General features: G+C 48.3%; 1 protein-coding gene across 3 annotated transcripts in view; it reads left to right on the top strand.

Annotated features, from left to right (window-relative positions):
- Nucleotides 1–14,200, top strand: part of RABAC1 (Rab acceptor 1) — a 42,018-nt gene extending 27,818 nt beyond the window's left edge. For all 3 annotated transcript variants that reach the window (XM_040327325.1, XM_040327326.1, XM_040327327.1), the window contains exons 5-6: nt 8,453–8,554; nt 14,040–14,200. In XM_040327325.1, the coding sequence (XP_040183259.1) occupies nt 8,453–8,554; nt 14,040–14,125 (188 nt within the window). In that variant the 3' untranslated portion in view covers nt 14,126–14,200. The remainder of the gene's footprint in view (nt 1–8,452; nt 8,555–14,039) is intronic.
- Nucleotides 14,201–22,733: the final 8,533 nt, after the last annotated feature.

Below are 22,733 nucleotides of genomic sequence, written 5' to 3'. Positions count from 1 at the left end.
TGCTCCAAAGGAGCTTTATCTGTCAGCCTTCTTGAGCTGCGGATGGAACATCTGGCTTAAGGGCCTGAACGTTTAAAGTGGAAGTAAACCCACCTATCATTTTCAGCCAAGGAAGCTGCCATCTTGGCCTATGTTTAACCTTCAACTGCCATGGTGCTGCACATGTGGTCAGTTATGACACCAGCCATTGGATGGTTTGACAGTTTGGTTGAGAGCACAACCAATGTCACAGTTAGAAATCCCGGTGACTTGTCCTCAATTTTCCACTGTGGGGGAAGTTCCTTCACTGACTGCGCAGGCGCAAACTTCCCGACGGAAATCCATCCAGGCTCATTCTTTAACATCCCCGTGGATTGGAGGATGTTAAAAAAAGAGCCAGGAGGCCGAGCGAGCGAAGCGTGAGGCCGACTGGCCACTTACCTCAAAATTCACGTCGCCCTGGATGCCGGCCACCGTTCGGGGATTTCCGTCAGCAAGTTTGCACCTGCGCAGTGCTTGAAGGAACTTTCCCGACAGCTGGAACCAGCTCAGCGCATCAGTTTGCGCATGCGCTGGAACTTCCAGGACACCTGGAACCAGCACGGCAGAACACCGGCATGCCGGAAATGTAACTGCTTTTTAAAACTGTTAAATCGATGGGTTTACTTCCGCTTTAAGTTACAGGGTTGCTATGTCTGAATACAATCTGACAGTGCCTCTCTGGTGGTTTTTCTTATTTACCAGGGAGGAGCCTGTGCCTTGCCTATTGACAATCGTCAATTCATGGAATGCTAGATTGGTAGGCGATTCGCTAAAGCCGTCTACGATTATGTCCGGGGGATTAACCTCTACACCCCAACCTGTTTCTGACCAAATGTCAAACGGTACCCTGTACATAAGGGGCGATGGCGTCCAGGTTCAACAAGAGATTGAACAACTTTGTGTCGAGGACAAAGGATCCACCCGCATGCGGAACAGATGTGATCCTGGGGGACCAGTCGTCGCTGGTTAGGTGTTTTCTCCCCCCAGGGCCTCAACTTTCGTGGCTTCCATGCTACATCAGAAGAACGGAAGCTGTAATTGCTCCGGCATAGCCGATGCGACCTGACTGTGCAGGCACAGCAGAAGTGATCGTATGGGAACTAGGACTCCTTATGGCTTGTCCAGGGTTACACTCTGTCTTGCATACAGGGGTATTAATTGTCTGGCTGTTATAGCCTGCATTCTTGAGGATCGGGGTTTTCAGAATCAGCAGCAACTACCTTGATTCATACAGGAGAGCTGGCCTCCAGGACCAGATATCCTAGGACCTGGAAGGCCCATGTTCCTGGTGTGAAACCAAGGGGTGACATCCTTGGTAGTATGTCTCAAGTAAGATTCTTGCCTTCCTACAGTGGTAAGGAGATGGAGCTAGCCTTAAGTTCCATCAATGATCCGATCTTGGCCTTGTCAATATTTTCAAGGGTCGCTTGTGTCACACTCTTGATCCGGGCCGTTGTACAAGGGGTGACGGGTATAAGTCCGCCAGTTAGGTCGCCCTTAGGCTCGGAAGATTGGATCTAGGTGTGTCGGCTTACAGGGTCGGCACCTTGGGTTGATGCGCCATACTCCCTTAAAGCGGTGGTTCCCCCTAAAACACATTTCTAACAATAGATTCGTAAGACCCGTTGCACTGCGGGTAGGCTGGCTTTTTTTTTTTTTTTTTTTTTCGTACATACCGAGATCTCGGCGTCTCGTCCCTTGGCGGTGGGCGTTCCTAGTTGATTGACGTTCCTCGGACGGGCGCATACGTGACGTCACGACTTTCCGACAGAAGCCGAACGTCATTGCGCAGGCGCCGTATAGAGTCGGCTCTATAGGAAAGTCGTGACGTCACGTACGCGCCCGTCCGAGGAACGTCAATCAACTAGGAACGCCCACCGACAAGGGACGAGACGGGGAGATCTCGGTATGTACTAAAAAAAAAAAAAAAAAAGCCAGCCTACCCGCAGTGTAACGGGTCTTACGAATCTATTGTTAGCAATGTGTTTTAGGGGGAACCACCCCTTTAATTCTTCTAAAGAAGGAATTGGTGTTCTTGGTTGCATCTGCAAGAAAGTATTGGCAACTTTCTTTGTATAGCCACTTCGTTACTGGCCCATAGTCAAATGACGTCCTGTTTTTAAAGATGGATATCTCAGTAACGGCAGCAGCTGCTGCCACAACTGAGGTATCCATCTTTAGTGCCGACGGTCCTGTACACGATAACGGCTGTCTCCGCGGCGAATTCGCCGCGAGATCGCCGTTATCGGTGGCGGGAGAGGGCCCCCCCCCTCCCGCCGCTGTCCCGCGCCCTCCGCCGCTTACCGGAGCCGTCGGTAGCGGCGGAGGGGATCGTGACCATCCGACAGCTAAGCGGGGACGAGACTGAAGGAAAAATCTCCTTCGCCCGTCCCCCATAGCTCTGCTGGGCGGAAGTGACGTCAAAACGTCAGTCCCGCCCAGCCTCTTAAAGAGACATTTTTTTTTTTTTTGTCATTTGAAAAAATGACATTTCCAAATTTTTTTTTTTTTTTTTTGCATTTAAGCCCAAATATGAGATCTGAGGTCTTTTTGACCCCAGATCTCATATTTAAGAGGACCTGTCATGCTTTTTTCTATTACAAGGGATGTTTACATTCCTTGTAATAGGAATAAAAGTGATAATTTTTTTATTTTTTTTTATTTCAGTGTTAAAAATTGTAAAATAATTAAAAATAAATGCGAAAAGCAAAAAAAATTTTTTTTAAAGCGCCCCGTCCCGACGAGCTCGCGCGTAGAAGCGAACGTATACGCGAGTAGCGCCGACATATGAAAACGGTATTCAAACCACACAAGTGAGGTATCGCCGCGATCGTTAGAGCGAGAGCAATAATTCTAGCCCTGGAGCTACTCTGTAACTCAAAAAATGCAGCCTGTAGAATTTTTTAAACGTCGCCTATCAAGATTTTTAAGGGTAAAAGTTTGACGCCATGCCACGAGCGGGCGCAATTTTTAAGCGTGACATGCTGGGTATCATTTTACTCGGCGTAACATTATCTTTCACAATATATAAAAAAATTGGGCCAAATTTATTGTTGTGTTATTTTTTAATTTAAAAAAGTGAATTTTTTCCAAAAAAAGTGCGCTTGTAAGACCGCTGCGCAAATACGGTGTGACAAAAAGTATTGCAATGACTGCCATTTTATTCTCTAGGGTGTTAGAAAAAAATATATAATGTTTGGGGGTTTTAAGTAATATTCTATGCCCCGCAGTCTCTGATCATCTCCTGTACTATGCCCCGCAGTCTCTGATCATCTCCTGTACTATGCCCCGCAGTCTCTGATCATCTCCTGTACTATGCCCCGCAGTCTCTGATCATCTCCTGTACTATGCCCGCAGTCTCTGATCATCTCCTGTACTATGCCCGCAGTCTCTGATCATCTCCTGTACTATGCCCGCAGTCTCTGATCATCTCCTGTACTATGCCCACAGTCTCTGATCATCTCCTGTACTATGCCCGCAGTCTCTGATCATCTCCTGTACTATGCCCGCAGTCTCTGATCATCTCCTGTACTATGCCCGCAGTCTCTGATCATCTCCTGTACTATGCCCGCAGTCTCCGATCATCTCCTGTACTATGCCCGCAGTCTCTGATCATCTCCTGTACTATGCCCGCAGTCTCTGATCATCTCCTGTACTATGCCCGCAGTCTCTGATCATCTCCTGTACTATGCCCGCAGTCTCTGATCATCTCCTGTACTATGCCCGCAGTCTCCGATCATCTCCTGTACCACGTCTGCAGTCTCTGATCATCCCCTTTAGTATTTTGGGGGGAGAGCCATGCGCACTTGCGCTGTAATCGTGATGCATCGTGGAATCGAATCGATCCGTGGACTTGATAATCGCATAGAATCGTGAGACCAGTGAAGATGCGCAGCCCTAGCGCCCTCTAGGCGCAAGTGCAGAATCGCGTATAAGAACAGGATTCTGCACAGAACGGCCGCCCTGTAGCAATAGATCTGATATGGGGGGTGGCTGGGAAGTGGATACTCTATTTTCACCCAGGATTTTGTATTGTTTTTTTTTCCATTACAGCACACTATAGTAGCTCAGGATAGTGAATACCTTTTATCTGCCAGACACCGCAGTGATTATCCCACACTGTACCTGCATGTTACAGTTCGTTTATAAAATGCAGAGCTGTGGTGTCCTGTTGTGTGCATAATGCAGCATTTTAGCCGTGGTAAGGCAATGCCACTGCTTTTATAACTGGACACCTATTTTGTCTTCCAGCAACACAGAAGAGATTTATTGATCTTCTCTCTGATTCATATCTCAGAATTGTTGTATTTGTCTGCCTCTGTCCACACACTTTGCAATCTAATTGTATTCTGTTGTCCATCAGACAATGGATTCAGCTTGATGGAGGATACGCCATCTAGTGGTATGCTTGTAGAAGAGCAGGAGAGAAGCTCATTCTCGTGCCTTAGTCTGCATTCATTGTCCGTGTTTTGCCACCCTCATGTTGACCACACATCATCCGCAATGAAAGATCTGGCACTTCTGGGTATGAGAGAGCAATGTGGCATAAACGCATTGTTCCATGTAACCGTACAGGTGATTTATGGTTAAAGTGTTACTAAACCCCCAACCGTAAAATCGGCCTGTATAGGCAGTATAGCATGCTTGTTATACTCGCTGTGGAACCTAAGGGGTTAATCCTCTGCATTGTGTAAAAAGGCTGTTTGATCCTGTCTGCTCTCTAACCTCCCCTTCTTCCACAGTCCCCAATCTATCTGCTGATAGAACAGAGCATTGGGTGTGTATTGCTAGAGAGGTTTTTTCTTTTTCTTGGGAGTGCGCATGTGATCAGCACAGGGCCAATCGGCCCTGTCCAGACAGAGGGTCAGGGGTCCTGCAGCTTTATATGACAGTCAGAGCAGAATGAAAACTCCTACAAGCTTTAACCAGACACTGATAAAAGTCACAAGACTGCTGATGAGAAAAGGTATTTAGCAGTTTATATATACTATAATAATTGCATTTCCATGTTCTGTGTACTGTGGGAGACCAGATATAGTGAATGCAGAGTCCTGCTGGGTTTAGTGAAACGTTAAAGGATTTATCTTTATGCATTAAGATAAAAAACCTTCTGTGCGTAGCAGCCGCCCCAGCACCCCCCTACTATTTACTTGAGCCCCATCTGGATCCAGCGATGTCCACGAGACGCACAGATGTCCGGGACTCTCCCTCCTGATTGGCTGAGACACAGCAGCGTCGCCAAGTCAGTTAGCCAATTAGGAGAGAGAGGGCGGGGTTGGAACCACAGCGCCGTGTTAAATGGACACGCAGAGCTGCAGCTCAGCTTGGGTGCCCCCATAGCAAGTTGCTTTCTGTGGGGGCACTCTACAGGAGGGAGGGGCCTGGAGTAGCAAACGTGGACCCAAGAAGTGGAGGATCCTGGCTGCTCTGTGCAAATCCACTGCACAGAGGAGGCAAGTATAACATGTTTGTTATTTAACCACGTGCCGGCCAGCGCACGCACATTTACGTCGGCAACTTGGCTCGTTCCCGCGAATCGCCATACCTGTAAGTCAGCTTCATTTAAGAGCCATAGCAGGCCCGCACACCCCAATACGCGTGGCAGGCGGCCGTGATGTCCTCCAGCCACAAGAGCCAGAACGGTAATCTGTGAGCGCTACTCACGTATGCCTTTGCTTCTGTGCGCAAACTCGTCGGGACGGGGAACTTTAAAAAAAATCGTATTTATTATGCTTGATTTTATTCATTTTTACACTGTTTAAAAAAAATAAGTCACTTTTATTCCTATTACAAGGAATGTAAACATCCCTTGTAATAGAAAAAAGCATGACAGGTCCTCTTAAATATGAGATCTGGGGGTCAAAAAGACCTCAGATCTCATATTTACACTCAAATGACAACAAAAAAATAAGCATTTTTAGAGGCATGGGTGGAAGTGATGTTTTGACGTCGCTTCCGCCCTGCTATGCTATGGAGATGGGTGGGGGCCATCTTGCCCTCACTCGTATCCATGGCAAGCAGTGAGAAGGACCGATCGCCTCCGCCGCTACCTACGGCTCCGGTAAGTGGTGGAAGGCTCCTCTCCCCCTGCCGATAACGGTGATCTTGCGGCGAATCCACTACGGCGACCACCATTATCATTCACAGCACCGCCGCCTGAAGAGATGGATATCTCGGTTGTGGCAGCAGCTGCTACCGTTCCTGAGATATCCCTCTTCAAAAAGAGGACGTATATAGTCGTGCGGCGGGGCTTACTTGGTTAACCGCTTAAGGACCGCCTCCTGCACATATACGTCGGCAGAATGGCACGGCTGGGCACAAGCACGTAAGGTACGTCCTCTTTAGTGCCCAACCATGGGTCGCGACCCGGTCCGAAGCTCCGTGACCGCGGGACTCGCGGACCCGATCGCCGCTGGAGTCCCGCAATCGGTCCCCGGAGCTGAAGAACAGGGAGAGCTGTGTGTAAACACAGCTTCCCCTTTCTTCACTGTGGCGCAGTCATCGATCGTGTATTCCCTTTTATAGGGAAACGCAATCAATGACATCACACCTACAGCCCCACCCCCTACAGTTAGAAACACAAATGAGGTCACATTTAACTCCTTCAGCGCCCCCTTGTGGTTAACTCCCAAACTGCAATTGCTTTTTCACAGTAAACAATGCATTTCTAATGCATTTTTTGCTGTGAAAATGACAATGGTCCCAAAAATGTGTCAAAATTGTCCGAAGTGTCCGCCATAATGTCGCAGTCATGAAAAAAAATCACTGATCCACTGATTTTTATAAAAATGCAATAAAACTATCCTTTTTTTGTAAACGCTATAAGTTTTGCGCAAACCAATCGATAAACGCTTATTGCGATTTTTTTTTTTTTTTTTTTTTTTATACCAAAAATAGGTAGAAGAATACGTATCGGCCTAAATTGAGGAAAAAAATGTTTTTATATATTTTTGGGGGATATTTATTATAGCAAAAAAGGAAAAAATTGTCGGTTAAAGCGACGCAGTGCCGAATCGCAAAAACTGGCCAGGTTCTTTAGCTGCCTAAAGGTCCGGGTCTTAAGTGGTTAAAGGGGAAAAATAAACTTTTACAATCACTTTAACTCGGAGCTCTCACATGGGGGCAGGAAGGAGATTTTGATTCCACAAGTCAGTTCGAAACATACAAAGGGTTTTCTTCCCCCGGTCTCAGTGGCTACTCGGAGCATTGTGAGAGTCGGAGGCAACTGTCCTTTTTTTATTTTGCCCTGAATGGGAAAAGGAAAGGGATCTCTTTTTAACCCCTTCTATACCGGGCACTTAGACACCTTCCTGCCCAGACCAATTTTCAGCTTTCAGCGCTGTTGCACTTTGAATGACAATTGCGCGGTCATGCTACACTGTACCCAAACTAAATTTTTATTATTTTGTTCCCACAAATAGAGCTTTCTTTTGGTGGTATTTGATCACCTCTGGGATTTTTTTTTCTGCTAAAAAAAAATTAAAAAGCCTGCAAATTTTGAAAAACGCATGCTTTTTTGTTTTGTTACAAAACTTTGTAAATAAAGTTTTCTCCTTCACTGATGGGCACCGATGAGGTGGCACTGGGCACTAATGGGCGGCACGGATGGGCACAGATAGGCATGGATAGGGGGCACGGATGGGCACTGATGGGTGGCACGGATGGGCATGGATGTACTGTATTATATTGTACTTATGGATGCCAATCAGTGCCAAACAATGCCTGCCAATCAGTGATGCCCATGCACTGATTGGCATCCTTTGTGGGCACTGATTGGCATCCCTGGTGGTCTAGGGTGGCATACCTGGTGGAGGGCATCCCTGGTGGTCTGGTGGCATCCCTGGTGGTCTAGTGTGGGCATCCTCAGAGGGGGGGGGCAGTGCTGATAATCGATCAGCACAAACCCCCCCCCCCCCGTCGGAGGAGCACCGGATCGGCTCTCCTCTACTCGCGTCTGACAGACGTGAGTGAGGAAAAGCCGATAACCGGCTCTTGTTTACATCGTGATCAACCATGATTGGACACGGCTGATCACGTGGTAAAGAGTCTCTGTCAGACTCTTTACCTAGATCGGTGCTGCGGGGTGTCAGTCTGACACCCCGCAACAACGATTGCCGCGTTGCACGCCCCCGGGGGCGCGCAGCGTCTCAATATCCTGAGGACGTCATATGACAGGATATTAAAACCACTTTGCCGCCGTCATTTTGTTGTAGGGCGGGCGGCAAGTGGTTAAACTGTTTAGCTTCCCTTTTAAATGAAAAGGACTTCTGGTTTGTATTTGGCTACACAGCAGAAACCTTTGTCATGTAAATTGTATGGATATTTCTAAACCTAGTGTATATATATTTATTAGCTGTCCTTTTATTTATATATATATCTATCATTTTACTCTAAACTTGGAGGTCCTCCAGTAACTATCCTCTCATTACAGGTCGGGAATTGAGTATGGCCAATCAGTATGGCCTGGCTGGAGCCGTCTCTTTCCCCTTCTTCTGGCTCGCTGGTGCCGGAGCTGCTGTTTTCTGGGTGTTGGGTAAGAACCGCTGCCATCTTCTGGATCTCAGTGATCTTTTTTTTTTTTTTTAGGATGGTAATATATATGGGAGCCGTCATTGCTGAGTCATTCTTGCCATCACAACTGCTTTGTGCATCAAGGTGGATTATACCTTGTTGTGTGTTTTTTGTTTTAGGACAAATCGGGTTTTTATTTGGTAGTAAATGAATATAGATAGTCCGTCCTTTCTTTTCTTTTTCTTTCTTTCTTTCCTTCTTTCTTTCTTTCTTTCTTTCCTTCTTTCTTTCCTTCTTTCTTTCCTTCTTTCTTTCTTTCCTTTCTTTCTTTCTTTCCTTCTTTCTTTCCTTTTTTTCTTGGAAAACAGGCATATATATATATATATATATATATATATATATATATATATATATATATATATATATATATTCTCTTTCGTTCATAGACGGACACAGCCTTCATTGACCTTAGGGTTATGCTTCTTCCTACCAGGAGATTTAGGCAGAATTCTACAGCACTTAAGGTGTTAAAAACCTTTCCTTCATGCCGCTCCTCCCAGGGGGGCGTGGCTCCCCCAGGCATAACCCACACCCTGCTCTAGCAGCCTCAGTTTGTTTTCTGCCTAACGACAGGAGGTCAGGCTCTCTCTGGAGTTCCTGTACTCTGGAGTTTTTTCTTGCGATTTTTTTTTTTTTTTTTTCTCGCTTTTATTATTTTGTTCCTGCATTTTTGAATCCTGCGATTCTTCTATCAACAGCCGACTGGGTGACAGGCTGGGTCCTCGACCCTTGTAGTCCCCCCAGGTTCGGCCTTCGAGCGTGTGCCGGCCCTCAGCTCAGCTTTGGGACGTCCACGACAGGCCCCGTTGCTCCAGGGGTGGCCGGGGAACTTCGGTTCTAGGGCACACATATGACCGGTCTCTATGGCTGTGTCACAGTGTGTCTGGCCGACAGCCATGCCGTTTACGGACGTTGGTTCTGTCTGGGATACCTCCAGCCGGGTAGTCGCAGGACGGGTAAGTAGTGGCCCCTTACTCAGGTAAGTGGTCTGGCTGGTGTTTTCCCTGGGGAGGTCGACTGAGGGTCCGCCCTGCTTTCCTCTCTCCCCTTCCTCTCCCTCCTTCCCCTGACTGGGTAGTGGCTGTGAAGGGGGGGCCTCCTGGGTTTTCTTTATTACCACCGGGGCCCGTGTGTTGTTGGGGGACTGTGTTGTTACTCTGGGGGGTGCTGCTGTGTTCTATGAGGTAATTTTTACCTCAGACAGCAGCCATCTTGGAAATCTCCTTGGTAACGCTGACAGACACAGCACAGCCTCTGGTATCTTGTACAGTTTTAGTGCTGTAACAGTTTTTTAGGCCTCTGGTCTCTTCTACCAGTTTTAGTGCTGTAACAGTTTTAGTGCTGTGAAACGCTGTGAATCTTCCATGAGGTGAAGACACATCACAGCCAGTACATCAGAGCACACCTCAGGTTTTTTCAGCTCCCTCTGCAGCTGGGTGGGGTGGTGAATACCGGGGGCCCCATGCTCTGCAATAGCAGCAAGGAGGTGACCAGTGGGGTTTTTTTTTTTTTGTCCTGCCTTGCAGGGTGGGTGACTCAGCGCTGACACTATGGAACCTGAGCCAGGTCTCCCTCTCAAGCTATGCCTGAGTTAACCCTTAACGCCCCTTCCCCTGCCACATCTGTTATGTTGGCTGTCCTGGGTTTCTTGCCAGGTTTGAAGCAGCTAGTGCCCGGATGGGGGGTAAAAAAGCGCCCCCTCCCTGAGCCTGCTTCTGGGGGTGACACAGAATCGCTGTTTTTTTCTGGTTCTGTTATGTCAGAGGCTGCGGGTTTAACCCTTATGGATAGTGAGGATGACTCTGCTGCAGTCAGTTGCTGGCAAGAATTTGTTGGAGCTCTTGTTTCTGCGGTGCGTGAGACTCTAAAAATTGAGGATGTGGCGGAGACACTTCCGTGTCAGTACCAGCAGACTGTTGAGAGCCAGGGGCTTAAGGACCGAGGCCTATTGGGCTCGGTGGTCTCTACCGTGCTGCCTGCACGGAAGTCTACCTCACGTAGGTTTTTTCCTCATACATGGAAGGCCTACTTCTCTGTGTGTGGGGAGATGAACTGGCACTCTCGTACATGCGTTGTGTACAGGATTCTGCTGTCTTTGCAGCAGGGAGTGGTTCAGGCTCTCGCCTTATGTACGGTTAGGAGCCAGATTTCTGCTCTGGCTGTTTTTACTTGCAGCGACCCTTGGCATCGCACTCCTGGGTGCGTACGTTGGGTAAGGGGGTCTGGCAGGTGGCCTCTCCGGTGCGTCCTCCATTACCCCCATGGGACTTGAATTTAGTCCTTTCAGTGCTTCGGGATGCTCCCTTTGAGGACATTCGGGAGGTTTTTTGTTTATTGTCACAAAAGGTGATTTTATTTCTGGTAGCAATTACCTCAATCAGATGGGTGTCTGTCTGTTCTGGCGGCCTTGTCTTGCAAGGCTCCCTACTTGGTCATCCGTAAGGATAAAATGGTGGTGCTGCGGCCGCAGCCGTTTTTCTCCCTAAGGTCGTTTCGGCTTTTCACTTGGATGTGGACATTGTTCTTCCATCCTTATGTCCTCGGCCGAAATGCCAAGAGGAGGCCACTTTGCATCCTCTGGATGTGGTTTGGGCCCTACGAGTGTACTTATATGTTACGGTTCCGTTCTGGAAGTCGGGCTCACTGTTCGTGTCGGTGGCTGGCCCTACAAGAGGGCCTGGCAGTCTAGTCAGCCACCGTTCCTAGGTGGTTCCGACGGATTGTGCTTCAGGCCTATGCCCTGAAGGGGCGTGCGCCCCCCTTTCGGGTCACGGCACATTCGACCAGGGCGATCGGGGCCTCTTGGGCTTTCCGACACCAAGCCTCTGTGTTACAGGTGTGTAAGGCTGCGACCTGGTCGTCGGTCCACACTTTTTCAAAGTTTTATAAGGTGGATGTGAGTGCATCTTCTGATGCCTCCTTCGGCCGCAGGGTGTTACAGGCGGCAGTTTAAGTTTGGAGTTCCTCCGTTGAGTAACTCCGGTTTTTTTTTTGGGTGTAACCTGTTTTTGCTGTGTTATTTTTCCCACCCCTCGAATTTTTTGACACTGCTTGGGGACGTCCCTAAGGTCAATGAAGGCTGTGTCCGTCTATGAACGAAAGAGAAAAAAGGATTTTTGTACTCACCGTAAAATCCATTTCTCTGAGTTCATAGACGGACACAGCACCCACCCCTCCTTGGTTTGTACTGCTTGTTACGAACTGAGGCTGCTAAAGCAGGGTGTGGGTTATGCCTGGGGGAGCCACGCCCCCTGGGAGGAGCTGCATGAAGGAAAGGTTTTTAACACCTTAAGTGCTGTAGAATTCTGCCTAAATCTCCTGATAGGAAGAAGCATAACCCTAAGGTCAATGAAGGCTGTGTCCGTCTATGAATTCAGAGAAATGGATTTTACGGTGAGTACAAAAATCCTTTTATATATAATATAATTTTTTTATTTTTTATATGTAGCCGTATATTTATTGGTAACCTACCACCAAAGAACAATGCAAAATAAATTCTCCTACTCCTAACGATCACAGCGATACCACATATGTGTATATTATTTGTTGTTTATACCCGTAGTGCAGCCCAGAAACGATCGTTTTCTTTTCTTTTTCCTAATGAATGTATACATACACTTTTTAAGGCTAAATGCACACTGGGCTTAAAAAAAAGTCAGTTGTCTTTGTAGTAAAAAACTTCCATATAGAGCATTTTTTGTACAAAGTTTAGATGACTTTAGGAGAGTTTAACGTGTTTTTTTTTGCCTCCCAAGCTCCAATCAGAAATGTGAATGAGAAGGATTTTTTTTTTCTGCCTCCTAAACGTTGAACTCAAAATATGCCTCTTCTTATCGTCCTGATGTGTATGGGTATCATTGAGCTGCTTCTACAGGCAGAACAAAAAACTCCTGTAGAAGCAGCGAACAAGTCAGTGTGCATGGAGCATAAGCCTTCAGCCTGCACGTGAACACTGCCACCTTCAGGATGCAATAGGATTTGCAGTGTCATCTACTTAGAGGTGTGATTGTTGGATACAGTTGCACCAGTAACAATTCAATTAAAGCGGGGGTTCACCCTAAAACTACTTTCTAGTATTACAATGTCTCGACACATTACAATACAATTATGCCTATTTTTTTTTTTTTATGCTGTACATACCTCGGTACAGCTAGTTCACCCGCGGCTTCCGGGTTGCGAATCCCGTGGGAGTGGGCGTTCCTAACTTGCTGGTGATTGATGTGATGACCAAAAACAAGCTCCCCCCCGTCGCGTAAGCTGCTTCACGATTGCCGAAAGGAGCCGAACGGCGGTGCGCAGGTGCAGTATAGCGCCGACTCGCCGTTCGGCAATCGTGACGCAGCTTATTGCGACGGGGGGAGCTTGTTTTTGGTCATCACGTCAATCACCAGCAAGTTAGGAACGCCCGCGGGATTCGCAACCCGGAAGGCGCGGGTGAACTAGCTGTACCGAGGTATGTACAGCATAAAAAAAAAAAATAGGCATTATTGTAATGTGTCGGGACATTGAACCCCCGCTTTAATTTTTGTTAACATTTTATTCTATCTTTTCATGTGACAACAGTGAAGAAATGACTACAATGTTGTGTAGTGAGTGTACAGTTTGTATAACAGTGTACATTTTCTGTCCCCTCAAAATAACTCAACACACAGCCATTAATGTCTAAACCGCTGGCAACAAAAGTGAGTACACCCCTAAGTGAAAATGTCCAAATTTGGGTCCAATTAGCCATTTTTCCTCCCCGGTGACATGTGACTTGTTAGTGTTACAAGGTCTCAGGTGTGAATGGGGAGCAGGTTTGTTAAGTTTGGCGTTATCGCTCTCAGGCTCTCATACTGGTCACTAAGGATGAGCTCCAGCGTGTTCGCATGGTACACGTGCAGAGCCCGCCAGGAAGTCTGCACAGCGCTGCGCTAATCACAGCCAGGGAGACATTGTCCCGATGCTCGGCTGCAGAGAGATCGGGAAAATGTCTCCCTGGCTGTGATTAGCGCAGCGCTGTGCAGACTTCCTAGCGTGCTCTGCACGTGTACCATGCGAACACGCTGGAGCTTATCCTTAGTGGTCACTGGAATTTCGACATGGAACCTCATGACAAAGAACTAAGAGCCAATTAGGAGAGAGAGAGGGTGGGGCCGAACCACAGCTACATGTCTGAATGGACACACGGAGCTGCAGCTCAGCTTGGGTGTTCATTGCTTGCTGTGGGGGCACTCGACAGGAGTGAGGGGCCAGGAGCAGCGAAAAGGGACCCAAGAAGAGGAGGATACAGGTTGCCCTGTGCAAATCCACTGCACAGAGGAGGCAAGTATAACATTTTTAAATGGAAAAGAAAAGTCTCAAAAAGCTCCAAACATCTTTACTTTTCTGAGCACTGTTTAATTTTTAATCTTGTGTTGATTAAAATATATGTTCTCTCTTTCTCTCCTCTTGATTTGTCTGCACAGGTGCCACACTTGTCATCATCGGCTCTCACGCTTCCTTCCATGAGATTGAGGGGGACGTGGAGGAGCTGCAGATGGAATCGGTCTAACAAGCTGTCTCTGGGGACTTTGGGGGGCGCTATTGGACTGTTCTCTTCATATCTTGCCATATCCCTTTCCTCCCTCTTCACCAAATGCAGCCCCTCTCTTCCCTGACATGCACTTTGCACAAGCTTATTGCACAGTATCAGAATAAGACCAACGACTGCCAAATCCTTCTGTACACAGTATAGAATAGCGATGTCGATGTGTTATTCTGGTGGCACAAAGAAAAGCACTGCAGAAAAGTATAGCAGACAAATCTTTCTAGCTTGAGATTGATTCAATGTTAAAGTATAAGGTAAGCCTTCACTGACACACACATCTAAAATGGAAGTAAACCCCCCTATCGTTTTCCGCCAAGGAAGCCGCCATCTTGGTCTCTGTTTAATCTAGAACTGCCATGATGCTGCCCATGTGATCAGTTATGACACCAGCCATTGGATGGCTTGACCGTTTGGTTGAGAGCGCAACCAATGTGACGGTTACATTTCCAGATGATCTGCCGAGCTAGTTCCGGCTATCGTGAAAGTTCCTGTGCAGGCGCAAAGTGATCTGCCGAGATGGTTCCGGCTAACGGGAAAGTTCCTTAAAAGACTGCGCAGGCGCAAACTCGCCGACGGAAATCTCTGAACCTCGGCCGGCATCCAGGGCGACGTGGATTTCGAGGAAAGTGGCCAGTCGGCCTCACGTCCTCGCTGTGCTCGGACGGCTCGCTCCGCCTCCTGGCTCTTTTTTTTACATCCTCCAATCCACGGGAAGTTAAAGAATGAGCCTGGATGCCGGACGAGGTTCGGAGATTTCCGTCGGCAAGTTTGCGCCTGCGCAGTCCTTGAAGGAACTTCCCCGTTAGGGGAACCTTAAGGACAAGTCACCGGAAATGAAACTGTTTTATGGATGGGTGTACTTCCACTTTAAAAGCAAACATTTATTATATTGCAGCTTACCAATTCTAGATGTGATGGCTGCATTTATTTCCTTAAGGCTTGCATCTTTCTATTTTCATCTGGTGAGTGTTTAAAAAAAAAAAAAAAAACAACTCAAGCTCTTCAGTGTCAGTTTTCATGGATGACTTATCACTGACATGGGTGTTTACAATAATCAGCTTTTATCTATTCAAGCAAAACCTTTTTCTCTTATTGTCCATGGACGGACACAGCTCCTTAAATCTTGACAAGTGGGTTATGTTTCCTGTAAACAGGAGATCCTCTCCTACAGGAGACACTGCTCCTTAAATCTTGACAAGTGAGTTACGTTCCCTGTTTACAGAAGAGGATCTCCTGTAAACAGGGAACATAACCCACTTGTCAAGATTTAAGGAGCTGTGTCCGTCCATGGACGATGAGAAAAGGATTTTACGGTGAGTACAAAAAATCCTATTTAAAAAAACCTACTCTTTGCTGTAACTGATTATAAAGTGTGAGATGGAGTTTAGCTTCAGTTACTGTAATTTAATCTGCTAATATATTTAACACAATAAATGCTGTGGACCAGATGCTGTGGTCATTCCTCTCACTGATACAGGAGGTGTATTACTGGCCAGATCACCAGGTGGAAATGTGGGGAAAAAAGCCAGAGAAAAGGAAACGAATGCAGCCACCACATCTAATGGTTGGTAAGCTGCAATATATTACATTTTTGATTTTGGGATTAATACCGCTTTAATGCAGTCCTGTAAGATTAGCCCTAGGATGCATTAAAGTGGAGGTTCACCCAAAAACTAAATTTTTAACATTAGATTGAGGCTCATTTTGGGAAGCAGAATCGGGTGTTTTTTTTTTTTTTTTTTTTTATTCGAAGCAGTACTTACCGTTTTAGAGAGCGATCTTCTCCGCCGCTTCCGGGTATGGGCTGCGGGACTGGGCGTTCCTATTTGATAGACAGGCTTCCGACAGTCGCATACATCGCGTCACGATTTTCCGAAAGTAGCCGAACGTCGGTGCGCAGGCGCCGTATAGAGCCGCACCGACGTTCGGCTTCTTGTGACGCGATGGATGCGATTGTCGGAAGCCTGTCAATCAAATAGGAACGCCCAGTCCTGCAGCCCATACCCGGAAGCGGCGGAGAAGATCGCTCTCTAAAACGGTAAGTACAGCTTCGATTTAAAAAAAACTATCCGATTCCCCTAGACAAAATGAGCATGAATCTAAGGTTAAAAATTTACTTTTCGGGTGAACTCCCGCTTTAAGGTGATAAAACACGGGGGGTTTGCGACCCCTTTAAGAGATACGTGGAGGAAGTGTTTCTGTGTTATCGGGGTAACAGTCGGCATCTTATGGGGTCTGCACTTTGGTAGCACTTTTTTAAAATACAGGTTCACTTTAAATAAAATGGAATTTCATCATCGGAACAGGATCGGACTTGTGGTTTCTCATGAGGTTGTCGGAGTCTTTCTTTGTAATGTATATCCTTTATAATAAACTTTCATTTCAGTGTATGGTTTGCTTGTTGATCATCTTTTTTTTCCTCATTCAGTATTTTTATTGAAAGAAGTTGGAGAATTCCATACAAGAAGGCAGGTTGCCCGCCGTTGTATAAAACATTGTACAAAGATGACGTGAGCGCACTTCTAGGTTCATATCTGGTAACTTAATAATTGCATGTGTGATGAGCGTGGAAAGGGGGTAAGTAGCTCAATACCCGTCTGATCATCTTTTTTAATAGGAAACTTAACCACTTCCCGACCGCCGCATGTATATGTACGTCGGCAGAATGGCACAGACAGGCACATCAACGTACCTGTACGTGCCTGCCTAGACGTGGGTCGGGGGTCCGATCGGGACCCCACCCGCTACACGCGGCGGTCGGGTTCCCTCGGGGAGCGATCCGGGACGACGGCGCGGCTATTTGTTTATAGCCGCTCCGTCGCGATCGCTCCCCGGAGCTGAAGAACGGCGAGAGCCGTATGTAAACACGGCTTCCCCGTGCTTCACTGTGGCGGCGCATCGATCGAGTGATCCCTTTTATAGGGGAGACTCGATCGATGACATCATTCCTACAGCCACACCCCCCCTACAGTTGTAAACACACACTACTAGGTAAACCCTAACTCCTACAGCGCCCCCTGTGGTTAACTCCCAAACGGCAACTGTCATTTTCACAGTAAACAATGCAATTTAAATGCATTTTTCTCTTATCGTTCATGGACGGACACAGCTCCTTAAGTCTTGTCAAGTGGGTTATGTTCCCTGTTTACAGGAGAGGACTAGGCAGAAACATGTTAAATACATGTTAAATTAACAGAGTTGAACAGCCCCGCCCAGGGGGCGGTCCCTCCAGACATAACCCTCCTCACTGCAGCATGCAGCCTCAGTTTCGTTCTGCCTAGCAAGGAGAAGGACGTATGGCTCCCTTTGGGCCCAGCGCCCTGAGGAGAAATTATATTTTATTCTATCTTATTTTATTTTATTTTCACTTTTTCTTGAAGAATCTTCTTTCAACTGTCGGCTGAGTGACAGGCTGGATATTATAGATCCTTGTAGTCTACTCAGTCCGACCAGCAAGCGTGGACACACCTTTGCAAAGAGGCTTGGTCTGCCACGCCATACCCCATGACTCCTGGGGTGGCCGGTGAGCGTTGCTCCGAGGTCCACATATGACTGGGCTGTGGTGTTGTCTCACTCACAGTGGACCGGGCCGACAGCTACCTCCATTGCGGTTGTAGGTCTGTCAGGAAAGCGTCAGCGAGTCCTCGCTTGGACGGGTAAGTACAGTCCCTCCTACTTCGGTGGGTTGGTACGGCTGGGCATTCCTGGGGTTCGGAGGTGCTCTGACAGTGGAGGAGCACTCCTCCCTTCCCTGCTCCTTTCCCTTGCTGCATTGCTAAGGCACGCTGTCCGGGGGGGGGCTTTCTTGAGAGGGCTGTGTTATCTGGCATACAGGGTTTTTCCTGTGGGGGTTTTCACTGTAAAGGCTCTAGGAGGCTTTCCCTGTTTAAAAGGTGGCGTTTTGCCGCCGTTTGGCCGACGCTGGCGCCATTTTTTGGGAGGTTTTCAATTACATTGAAAACTCCCATTGGCGGCCATTTTGTCGTAGCCGCGCCATGTGCAGCGGGCGGCCATCTTTGTGCAGTTCTGTCCCCTAGTGCTGTATCTACGGCGCACACAGGTCCCTGCAGACGCCGCAGTTCCTTCATGGTTTATTTCCTCTCCACACGCTGTGTGATGAGAGCGGTCGGCAGCGCTGGGCAGTCTCCTCCTGAGGTGAGTCCCCTGGCTAACAGACTTATATTGGGATAAGTTTTTAACCCCCCGGGTCAGCGCAGCAAGTGGGTAAGATGCCCTGTATAGGGCCCTGGGAGCGTCAGTTTTTATGTTAAGACAGGTATTACAGGGCTTGTCTTGCAAGCCGCCATGCTTGATCCTCCATAAGGATTAGGTGGTGGTGCGCCCGCGACCTTCCCTTCTTCCGAAGGTGGTCTCGGACTTTCGCCTGAATAGGGGCATTGTTCCATCCATCCTTTTTGCCCTCGGCCGGCGCATCCTACGGAGGTTTTTTTTTTCATACTTCTGGCGTGGTACGCGCTTTGCGGGTGTATCTACCTGCTACGGCTCCGTTTTGGAGATCTGACCCTCTTTTGTGGTCCACAAAGGGCCTGGCGGTCTCGTCGACCACCCTGTCTCGGGGGATCTGACAGACCGTCATACAGGCCTATGCTCTTAGGGGGCGGGCCCCCCTTTTTCCGGTTGCGGCACTTTTGACCAGGGCACCTGGTGCTTCCTGGGTTTTTTCCGACTTCATACGTTGGTGTCACAGGTGTGCAGGGCGGCGGCTTGGTCGTCCGTTCACGTTTTTGTTTTTCAAAATTTCCTGGTTGCTGTGAGTGCATCATATCATGCTTTCGCCCGCTAGCGTTTGCAGGCGGCCGTTTGAGGAGCTCTGCTTGTTTTGGGGTGAAGTTAAAATTGTTTTTACTGATATATTTCCCACCCCTCGTTTTGACACTGCTTGGGGACGTCCCACTTGTCAAGACTTAAGGAGCTGTGTCCGTCTATGGACGATAAGAGAAAATAGGATTTTTTGTACTCACCGTAAAATCCTTTTCTCTGAAGTCCATGGACGGACACAGCTCCCACCCCTCCTTTTTAGGTTTGTACTGCTTGTTACGAACTGAGGCTGCATGCTGCAGTGAGGAGGGTTATGTCTGGAGGGACCGCCCCCTGGGCGGGGCTGTTGAACTCTGTTAATTTAACATGTATTTAACTATTTAACATGCTTCTGCCTAGTCCTCTCCTGTAAACAGGGAACATAACCCACTTGTCAAGACTTAAGGAGCTGTGTCCGTCCATGGACTCCAGAGAAAAGGATTTTACGGCGAGTACAAAAAATCCTATTTTTGATGTGAAAATGACAATGGTCCCAAAAATGTGTCAAAATTGTCCGATGTGTCCGCCATAATGTCGCAGTCACGAAAAAAATCACTGATCGCCGCCATTAGTAGTAAAAAAAAAAATTATTAATAAAAATGCAATAAGACTATCCCCTATTTTGTAAATGCTATAAATTTTGCGCAAACCAAACGCTTATTGCGATTCTTTTTACCAAAAATAGGTATTAGAATACGTATCGGCCTAAACTGAAGAAATTTTTTTTTATATATATGTTTTTCGGGGATATTTATTATAGCAAAAAGTAAAAAATAGAATTTTTTTTCAAAATTGTCGCTCTATTTTTGTTTATAGCGCAAAAAATAAAAACCGCAGAGGTGATCAAATACCACCAAAAGAAAGCTCTATTTGTGGGGAAGAAAGGACGCCAATTTTGTTTGGGAGCCACGTCGCACGACCGCGCAATTGTCTGTTAAAGCGACGCAGTCCCGAACTGTAAAAACACCTTGGGTCTTTAGGCAGCATATTGGTCCGGGGCTTAAGTGGTTAAAGGAACACTAAAGACAAACTTCTTTTTTTTTTTTTTTTTTAAATAACATGTTATACTTACCTCCGCTGTGCAGCTCGTTTTGCACAGTGTCACCGATCCGTGTCTTCTGGGGTCCCTCGGCGGCTGTCTCGGCTCCTCCCCACAAAAAGCTTTCCACCTTCATGCGAGCTTGCATGGTGGAAAGCTTTTGCGAGCGTGCTCCCGTGATACAGCGGCGGGCATAGTATCACTATGTATCACTGGGCCCGCCCCCGGGGCGCAGCGTCATCCGCTGTGATTGACAGCAGCGCCAGCCAATGGCTGTGCTGCTATCAATCCGTCCAGCCTAGCCAATCAACGGCCAGGCTGGGAACCGAAGAGGATCACATGTATGCGCACGGGACTTTCGAGCGGTCAGGTAAGTAAAACGGGGGCTCGGGGGGGGGGGGGGGGGGGGGGGGGGGTACCGTCGGATGTTTTTTCACCTTAAAGGGTTTGTAAAGGTAAAAGTTTTTTTACCTTAATGCATCCTATGCATTAAGGTAAAAAAACATCTGACAGCACCGCCCCCCCGAGCCCCCGTTTTACTTACCTCACCGTTCGAAAGTCCCGGGCGCGTGCTTGTCATCCTGCTCGGTTCCCAGCCTGGCCGTTGATTGGCTAGGCTGGGCGGATTGATAGCAGCGCAGCCATTGGCTGGCGCTGCTGTCAATCACAGCGGATGACGCGGCGCGCCGGGGGGCGGGGCCGAGTGATACAGTCGGCGGCTATGGCCGCTGCTGTATCACGGGAGAGCGCTCGCAAAAGCTTTCCACCATGCGAGGGAGCTCGCATGAACGTGGAAAGCTTTTGCGAGGAGGAGCCGAGACAGCCGCCGAGGGACCCCAGAAGACACGGATCAGGGCCACTCTGTGCAAAACGAGCTGCACAGTGGAGGTAAGTATAACATGTATGTTATTTAAAAAAAAAAAAATTGAACCTTTAGTGTTCCTTTAATGCATAGGATGCATTAAAGCGGAGTTCCACCCATTTTTCGCACTTTGTCTGGGCTGCGTGCCCTGACTTTATACTTCTCACAATGGCAATTATTTATTTATTTTGGTGCCTCTAAATACTTTTTTTTGTTAGTCCCGTCCCTAATCCGCCCTAATCGCCTAGGCGAAAACGTCACTAGGCTATTGGCAAGGGTTCCTGGGATAGCAGCGTCATGTACCCCAGGAGTCCTTGTGAATCGCCTATTGCCAAAATCTCGTGAGTGGGAGGAGCTACTGATCTCGCCGGGAGGAAGTAAACATCTACTCCAAACGTGAGTATGTGGCCTGGCTATTCATGCAGTGCCACGGGTTTGCAGTAGGACGGTAGCCAGGGGGCGGTGCCCAAGTCCGGGAGTAAGATCTAATGTCTCCCCTTTTCCTCGTGACATCCTTGTTTAGCAGAGCAGCGTGTCAGCCAATCATAGCTCCTCCCCCTCCCCCCTTCTCTGCTCTGTATACACGAGGAGGGGGAGGGACGCTGCTGATCTCAGGTCTGTAAAGTTTTCTATACTGTGTAGATGGACGGGGGAAGGGAGGCTGGAAAGGCGCGGGATGTATATGATGGGATGCAATTTGATGATGCCATGTGCTGGGGGATGATGCGATTCGTTGTGCTGGGGGATGATGCGATTCGTTGTGCTGGGGGATGATGCGATTCGTTGTGCTGGGGGGTGATGCGATTTGTTGTGCTGGGGGTTGATGCGATTCGTTGTGCTGGGGCGAATTCATTGTGCTGGGGGGGTGATGCGATTCGTTGTGCTGGGGGGGTGATGCGATTCGTTGTGCTGGGGGGGTGATGCGATTCGTTGTGCTGGGGGTTGATGCGATTCGTTGTGCTGGGGGTTGATGCGATTCGTTGTGCTGGGGGTTGATGCGATTCGTTGTGCTGGGGGTTGATGCGATTCGTTGTGCTGGGGGTTGATGCGATTCGTTGTGCTGGGGCGATTTGTTGTGCTGGGGGGGTGATGCGATTTGTTGTGCTGGGGGTCGATGCGATTTGTTGTGCTGGGGGTGATGCGATTTGTTGTGCTGGGGGGTGATGCGATTTGTTGTGCTGGGGGGTGATGCGATTTGTTGTGCTGGGGGGTGATGCGATTTGTTGTGCTGGGGGTCGATGCGATTTGTTGTGCTGGGGGTCGATGCGATTTGTTGTGCTGGGGGTCGATGCGATTTGTTGTGCTGGGGGTCGATGCGATTTGTTGTGCTGGGGGTCGATGCGATTTGTTGTGCTGGGGGTCGATGCGATTTGTTGTGCTGGGGGTCGATGCGATTTGTTGTGCTGGGGGGTGATGCGATTTGTTGTGCTGGGGGTCGATGCGATTTGTTGTGCTGGGGGTCGATGCGATTTGTTGTGCTCGGGGTCGATGCGATTTGTTGTGCTGGGGGTCGATGCGATTTGTTGTGCTGGGGGTCGATGCGATTTGTTGTGCTGGGGGGCGATGCGATTTGTTGTGCTGGGGGGCGATGCGATTTGTTGTGCTGGGGGGCGATGCGATTTGTTGTGCTGGGGGGGCGATGCGATTTGTTGTGCTGGGGGGCGATGCGATTTGTTGTGCTGGGGGTCGATGCGATTTGTTGTGCTGGGGGTCGATGCGATTTGTTGTGCTGGGGGTCGATGCGATTTGTTGTGCTGGGGGTCGATGCGATTTGTTGTGCTGGGGTCGATGCGATTTGTTGTGCTGGGGGTCGATGCGATTTGTTGTGCTGGGGGGTGATGCGATTTGTTGTG

Source organism: Rana temporaria, chromosome 10 (genome assembly GCF_905171775.1).
Source record: "Rana temporaria chromosome 10, aRanTem1.1, whole genome shotgun sequence".
Lineage (NCBI taxonomy): Eukaryota > Metazoa > Chordata > Amphibia > Anura > Ranidae > Rana > Rana temporaria.
The sequence above is the reverse complement of the archived record's forward strand: the minus strand, read 5'-3'. Positions and strand labels throughout refer to the sequence as shown.